This window comes from Notolepis coatsorum, assembly GCF_963971535.1.
Source record: "Notolepis coatsorum genome assembly, chromosome: 5".
Lineage (NCBI taxonomy): Eukaryota > Metazoa > Chordata > Actinopteri > Aulopiformes > Paralepididae > Notolepis > Notolepis coatsorum.
In genome coordinates, this window is record NC_140169.1 from 4954568 (window position 1) to 4962207 (window position 7640).

Sequence of the window (7640 nt, forward strand, 5' to 3'; positions counted from 1 at the left end):
TATGCAACCTGATGCACTCTCTTTTTTTTCTTTTTTTTACATCATCATCAACCTTTATTTATACTCAAAAAGACAATTGAGGTCACCCTCATATTTCAATGTCGTCGATACTCCACAGACATTTCAATGCACACATTTCTACAATATAACAATAATAAATATTAATAACTATCTATATAGTATAAAATGAACATAGGCATAAACAATGCATAAATGGCAGACATAAGAATAGCTATAAAAGGCAATAAAAGTAGTGCAATGTAAACATGCAGACTTAATAATGGCATAAAATAAGTACAAAAGTACAATGTTGCTCGAAGGCATGTGAACCCCCTCGGAAAAGTCAGTCCCCCCAAAACACCCCACACATCAATCCCTACCACATCCCCATCGAAGACGCACCCCCCAATGAAGCACGCCATGACCGAAGAAAAACACAAAACAGCTGCCAATGCCACACCTGCCTCATCTCCCCCGGTCCCGGTGCCCCCGCCACCGACATTTCATTCCTCGAGTCACTTGGATGAATGTAGCTCCGCTCCTTTGCCTGCACATGTCCACAAGTTTGGAATTGCTGTCTGATAGCACTGTGTAATGGAGCCACTGGGACGGCTCTGTTTATGAACTATAATGCTGCACCTGATCTGTTCTACGTCTCTCATACACCTGTCTCTCCTATAGCTGTCTCTCCTACACAGTGATGGGCAGTAGCTAGCTACAAGTAGCGACGCTACATAGCTTAACTACATTTTTCAGTAGCGTGATGGTAGCGTCGCTACTTTTGAATCAAGTAGTGATCTCTGTAGCGCAGCTAGTTTTCTAATCAAGTAGTGCCGTAGCGTCAGCAAAACGCTACACGCTACATATCCGGAGAAACAGACACAAAAAAAAAAGAGTGTCTTCGGTCCTGAGAGTGTCGTGTTCTTCTGTCCTGCAGCTGGATGCTATTGGAGAAAACCCACTATGATTGGTTGGTTGGTTTACATATGAGTATGACGACTCACGATCAGTGATGCCGGTAACGCGTTACTAAGTAACGCGTTATTGTAATCTGATTACTTTCCCCCGAAAATAGTAATCTAACGCGTTAATCTTTAAAAGCCAGTAATCTGATTGCAGTTACTTGTCCAAGTGGCTGTGCATTACTATTTCGTTACTATCTCATCATAAATTCATAATGCAGGCGGAATGCAGTATTTTATTTCGTTTTCGACAGTCAAAAATAAATTTTGAGCTGTTTTTCTTTTGGGAGTGACGTAGTGTGGCAGTGAAAGGGTTACACAAGAATGTGTCCCGCAGGCCGCGGCGTGACTGGACACTCTGTCTGTGAGTGACTCTGCTTTGGTACAATCACATTCCCCATCCACAGTCTGCGAATCAGAGGCAGAGTAGGGCAAGTCTTCACAGCACGTCATGTGACATATGCGCCAATCGTGTGACAGCAGGGCTCCGTCGTCGGAGAATTCCACCCCAAAACGCTTGGCAAAATTAAAAGTGAGTTTCTGTTCAGACTTCCATCCCAAAACGCTCGTCAGTCACTACTTCACGTTCATATGCGGAGGAAACAAAATACTGTCTACCGCTAAAAACAGCACATCCAATTGCATTGAAAGCATCTGGAATCACAACACTAGCCGACGCTTCGACTAGTAGGTACAGGAGGACTCGGGGGCCAGCCAAACAGCAAAAGAGAGAGATTGTTTCTTTCCCTTTTGATTAATGTATATTTGATGGTGGCAGAGCAAAAGCTCTTATTTGCCAGATTTACAGTTAATTTACATGTTAAAGAGAGACTGATTGTATGTTTATAGAGAGACATTTATAAAAACAATTTAATAGTTACAGTTGATATAATTGAATAGTTCAGCCTGCATTTGTTAGATGTGAATGGATACACTGGTTTTGTAAAACCACTGGCTGGCTGCTCTAATGCTGTGACTGTGAGCATCATAGACTGTTGCTTTACCATACTTGATGGTACAGAAGCTGAAGCACTAGTTTAACAATTTACGTTATGTGCAGAGAAACAAGTTAAAAACAATTTATGCACTTTCAATAAAGCGTTTAAAAAAAACGGTTGGGGGAACGACGACGACTTCGTAACCTAGTTACTTTCAAAGTAACTAAGTTACTCTGATAATCAAGTAATCAGTAAAGTAACTTGGATTACTTTTTAAAGGAGTAATCAATAATCAGTAATCGGATTACTTTTACAAGTAATCTGTGGCATCACTGCTCACGATTAGGCCAAAACATTCTGGGTAGGCCAATCAGAGGCAGGATAGGGCGGGACATGCCACTCCAGCTCGGCAAACCAGGAAGTAAAAAAAATCTAAACACAGAGTAGACCATGAATGAATGAACGAACCGTTAGTCCGCGCGAAATAGCAGAAGGATTCGATGTTTCCAGGGCTGATGGCATTGATGAAGATGATGTCAATAACAACAACATATGTGTTTATTGTGTCCGCCAAAAACGAAGCTTCTCTCAACATCCCACACGACCAGCACTAACTTGAGAACACATATATTCAGGTAAGCTGATGAAAAGCTTTCCCAAACAGCACACAAGTCAGTGCACTTTTTGTCAACAGATTTAACTAACATATTTCACTGTAGGCAGAAAATGAACAATATTATGGGGGTGGAGAAAAGAAAAAACAAACTACCATAAATAGTACATACACTAAGAGGGAAAATATCACCTAGAGTAGTGGTTCTCAACCTGTGGGTCAGGACCCCCAGGGGGGGTCCCCACATGATTTTGGGGCCATGGAATGTTTTGTGAGTTACATATTTAAATACATTTGGTCATTTAGCTGACGCTTTCATTCAAAGCAACTTACAAATTGTGTACAACAAGTCAGCAGGAGTGAGTGGTACATCTAGCAGCCAAGGATAAGTAGTATTGTTTGTCTAGCAGTGTCGAGCTTGAGTGTTATACGCTTGAGTACATACTGTACTGTAGTAGTATAGACATATTAGCATAGTTGGTGGTAGTATAGACATGGTAGCATAATAGTAAAATGCAGTAAGACAGTTATTATTAGTTAAAATTCAGATATTGAAGAAGTGTGTTTTTGGTTGATAAAGTGGGCAGGTTTCAGCTAGGAGAGGGTATCAGGCAGCCAGAAGATGCAGAGTTTAGGGATAAATAATACATAAAGATAGAATAGAAAAGAAAAAGACCATTACTGCATCAAAAGTAATCAACAAACTATACTATAAAAACTGATCAAACCAAATGGTCTCTTTCTTTTCTTTTGTAGAGGCTGCACCCAGCTAAACTTGCCTTCCTGGATTTTGTACATAATACAAGTTCATGTTAAAAGGATGACACAAAAAGCCAGACCGAGGGCTTGTTTCAGTTTTATAATAAACAATCAAACTGAGCATTTATTTTGCCTGTCTATTTGTTTGATGGAAACTTGATCATGAAGTAAAAAAAAAAAAAGTAAGTAGTGCCGATGTAGCTAGCTATTTTTGCCATATTCTTGTAGTGTAGCTTGCTACATTTATCTGGGGATAGCTTCCATTGTAGTTGAGCTATATTTAATCGAGAGTAACTTGTAGTGTAGCTTGCTACATTTTCCAAGTAGCTTGCCCATCACTGCTCCTACATCTGTCTGCTACACCTGTCTCCCATACACCTGTCTCTCCTATACCTGCCTCTCCTACACCTGTCTCTCCTACACCTGTCTCTCCTACAGCTGTCTCTCCTACAGCTGTCTCTCCTATAGTAGTCTCTTCTATAGTATTTGTATTTTACTTCTACAACTCATGGTCCATTAGGGGGGCCGTTAGGTGGGTCTTGAGTCGCCACTATAAACAAATAAATAATTGTTGCATGGATTACAAAATTCCAACTACAATACCTGCTCTTCAGAGGAGAAGACATTTTGAGCAAAACTGGCCGTGGCAAATAGCATGAGCTTTAGTGAATTCAGTGGATTATATAATGAACCACACTTTTCAGGCATCATAGCAGCATGGGGGAGGGGGGAGGGGGGAGGGGAGGTACAGGCAGGGGTGTAGCTCCAGATTCTGGGCCCCATGAAAGAATGTATTTGTAGGCCCTCAGTGTATGCGAGCGCGCGCAAGCATACATGGATCAGCAGTTCAGCACCTGCACTGTTGGTGGGTGAGCCTAGTAAAGGATGTCGCATTGCGTTCATCTTCAATGAATGGACCAATGCAATAGTCTACCAAAGCCCCCCCCTCTCTCTCTATATATCTCACACACACACACACACACACACACACACACACACACACACACACACACACACACACACACACACACACACACACACACACACACACACACACACACACACACACACACACACACACACACACTTCAGAAACAAACATAGTATCAATGAGAGCATCAATAATACACCTGAGTGATGTCTAGTAAAAAAAAATGTTGGGCCCCCCCTCCCCAGTGCTGGGCCCTTGGAATCATCCTAAGCTACCCCCCCCCCCCCCCCCCCCCCCCCCAGCTACGCCCCTGGGTACAGGTAGTAGAAGACATGGTACAGGTCATAGAATTATAGTACATCCAAGCCCATACTATGTATCCAAGACCCTACTGTGTATCCAAGCCCATAATATGTATCCATGCCCATACTGTGTATCCAAGCCCATGCATTATTTTAGTGAATACAATGTATTCTGTGCAGCCTCAAAGCGTCTTATCTGTGCCAGAAATTATACGCAAATAACTTTGTGAATCTAGCCCTTAGTGTCTGTCCTAATTGAGATACACACCAATACAAACTTAGTGTAATGGATGAGGTCAATATAAAAAAAAATCATGGAATCATTGCACTCTATTAGATATGATAATATGTATCTGTATTAATCCACTTGGAGAATGCCAGGGGTCATAGCAACATAGGGGTAATATAAATAACAATAGGATATGAGAATAAAAGGTAAAGAACAGATTAGGTAAACATTATGTCTTAAAGGAACACCATCTCCCCCGGAATTTTCTGTTTTATCTTTGTGTGTCCAGAGAGAGAGGTCCAGGTGCATGCTAGCTTAGCTTAGCACAACGGCTGGATGCAGTAGGGGGCAGCTAGTCTAGCTCCATCAAAAGTGAAGAAATATAACTTCCAAGAACTCCAAAACCTACACAGAGACAACATTTATATGAATCTCCTCCTCTTACTCTGAGTTGGCCAGAGAGGGAAGGCTTCATTCTGTCGGGTTGTTTGACCAAGCCACATTCCAAAGAAGGACGCTAGGCCTGCTGTTCTAGTGTTAAAGATACGCCTTCAACAAGGTGACTGGCAATACATAAAGCTTCTCACAGGACCCTGGTAGATATCTGGGTGGCAGGTCAGGCCATTCATGATATAGTGGTTTGAGATTCCAGCAGTCTCAGCATATATGATGTGTGGGATAGGCTGGACCGTGTGGGTATATAAAAGGAAGATAGACTGGAAGCAAGGACAGTTCAGCCACCCACAGAAGATCTGATTCTTTTCCATCATGAGTCGCAGCCCAGAAAGAATCTCCTCTTATCGCCGCCACTTTGTGGGCAGCAGTTCTTCATTACTTCAAGTACGGGTGTCCAGTCCATCTCCCACTCGTGTGACCGCTCGCCACCGATCTGCCAGCTATGGTGCCGCAGCGATGCATGCTGGAGTAGTGGGTCGCAGAACCGTCTCAACTACCCGCAAACTACCCATGTCTGGCGCAAATTCCGGAGCTCTCTGTGTCGGATTCGGAATGGAGGCTCCGATCGACTTGGATGCAGCGGCTGCCGAGAACAAACAGTTCCTGAGCACACGCAGCAGTGAGCGTCAGGAGATGGTCGTACTTAACGACCGACTGGCCGCCTACATTGAGAAAGTGCGGTCGCTGGAGCAGCAGAACATGCTGTTTGAGTCAGAGATCGAAGCCTACCAGAACCGGTATGAGAAGCCCTCAGGTCTGCGTCTGCTGTATGAGGAGCAATTTAAAGAGATGATGAGGATTGCAGAACAGGTGAGGGTCCAGCTAAACTTAGCTGTGGCTGTTAAGGGAGCCATGGCAGGTCACCTGGAGGCCATTAAAGTCAAATACGAAGAGGCGGTTAAGCAGAGAGAGCAGGCGGAGATGGACGTGGAAGTATTTCGTCCAGATGTGGACAAGGCCACCTCCACTCGCATTGCCCTGGAGAAACAGCTTGAGCAGCTACAGGCAGAGCTCGAGTTCCTTCAGAAGGTCCAGCGACAGGAAATTGAGGATCTGATGAAAGAGATCTATTCAGCCCAAGCCTTAGCCCAGAGTTCCTTTGCTATGCCTGACCTTGCATCTGCTCTCAAGCTAATCCAAAATCAGTACGATGAGATTGCAGCCAAGAATTTACAGGAAATGGATGCCTGGTACAGCAGTAAGTTTGAAGACCTGAACAACAAGACATCAGGAAGCATTGACAAGGTCCGAAGTGTGAGGGAACAGATGAATAGCGTCAAAAAGGAAATCCAAGATAAGGAGCGTGACCTGGAGGATCTCAAAACCAAAAATGATGCTTTAGAAGCTCAACTCCGTGAGAGACAGGAGAGATATAAAAAGGAATTAGCAGATTTACAAGCAAGAATTGATGCTCTGAAGATTGATCTGAAATCCACCAAAGACAAAAGTGCTAAGCTTCTTCGGGAATATCAGGAACTTCTGAGAGTCAAGATGGCTTTAGAGATAGAGATTACAACTTACAGGAAATTGATTGAGGGCGAGGACTCCCGGCTCACCAGCATGGTGAAGACCTTATCTCTTACTGCCAGTAGCAGCTTGAGTGTGTCAAGTGTAGGCATGAGCGTCGCCGTAGGCATGTCTAGTGGAAGAGCTGAGGGCATGGCTAAAGGAAGTGCTGGATACGTGGCTGGAGGCCTGGGCAGTGGCAGCCTCAGCGATGCAAATAATGGAAAAGGTGAAGAAAGAAATGGAGCAAATGGTGGTGGAGCAAATGGTGATGGAGCAAACAGCCATGGAGCAAAAGGCAATGGAGCAAATGGCAATGGAGCAAACAGCCATGGAGCAAAAGGCAATGGAGCAAATGGCAATGGAGCAAACGGCGATGGAAGCAACAGTCACAACGTGGACATCACTGACGGTGGTGCCGATGCCAGTGGAAATGGCCCTGCAGTTAATGTCACAGGTCCAGTGTGTGCTTCATGTGGCCACGGCTCTGGTAACGTCACCGCCATCGACTGCTACTACTCTGAGGGACAGGCTGTGGAAGTGATGGAGAGGAAGACTGTCCTCATCAGAACGGTGAAGACGGAGGGAGATGTTCTAGAGAGCGATATTGTGGAGCAGACCATGGTCGTTAGTGGTGCGGCTGACTCTGACATAGAGTAGGTTAAAATCTTGATGAGCCACATGCCTACATGACCCTTAACATGTCTGATGCTTTATATTAAATGTCTTGCAATGTACTGATGTATACAGTGTGATGCCTGTGAGGCAGTAAATCATGAGCTAGCTACTGTTTTTGTTTCATGCCTTACCTGACCTTGCAAGTATGTCATTAAAACGTTTCTGCATCCTCTCCCTGCAATCTGCAAATAAAATGTTTTGCGGCAATGAAAACACGTCCTCTCATCATTCTCATCAACCTCTTATTCTGATTAATAATTAGACAG

General features: G+C 43.9%; 1 protein-coding gene across 1 annotated transcript; it reads left to right on the forward strand.

The window, feature by feature from the left end:
- Positions 1 to 5502: 5502 nt before the first annotated feature.
- On the forward strand, positions 5503 to 7356 carry LOC311229254 (glial fibrillary acidic protein-like; the record flags this gene model as incomplete). Its single annotated transcript, XM_084315321.1, has 1 exon — positions 5503 to 7356. The coding sequence occupies one exon, from the start codon at positions 5503 to 5505 to the stop codon at positions 7354 to 7356; it is 1854 nt and encodes a 617-aa protein (XP_084171447.1).
- Between the last annotated feature and the right edge of the window lie 284 nt (positions 7357 to 7640).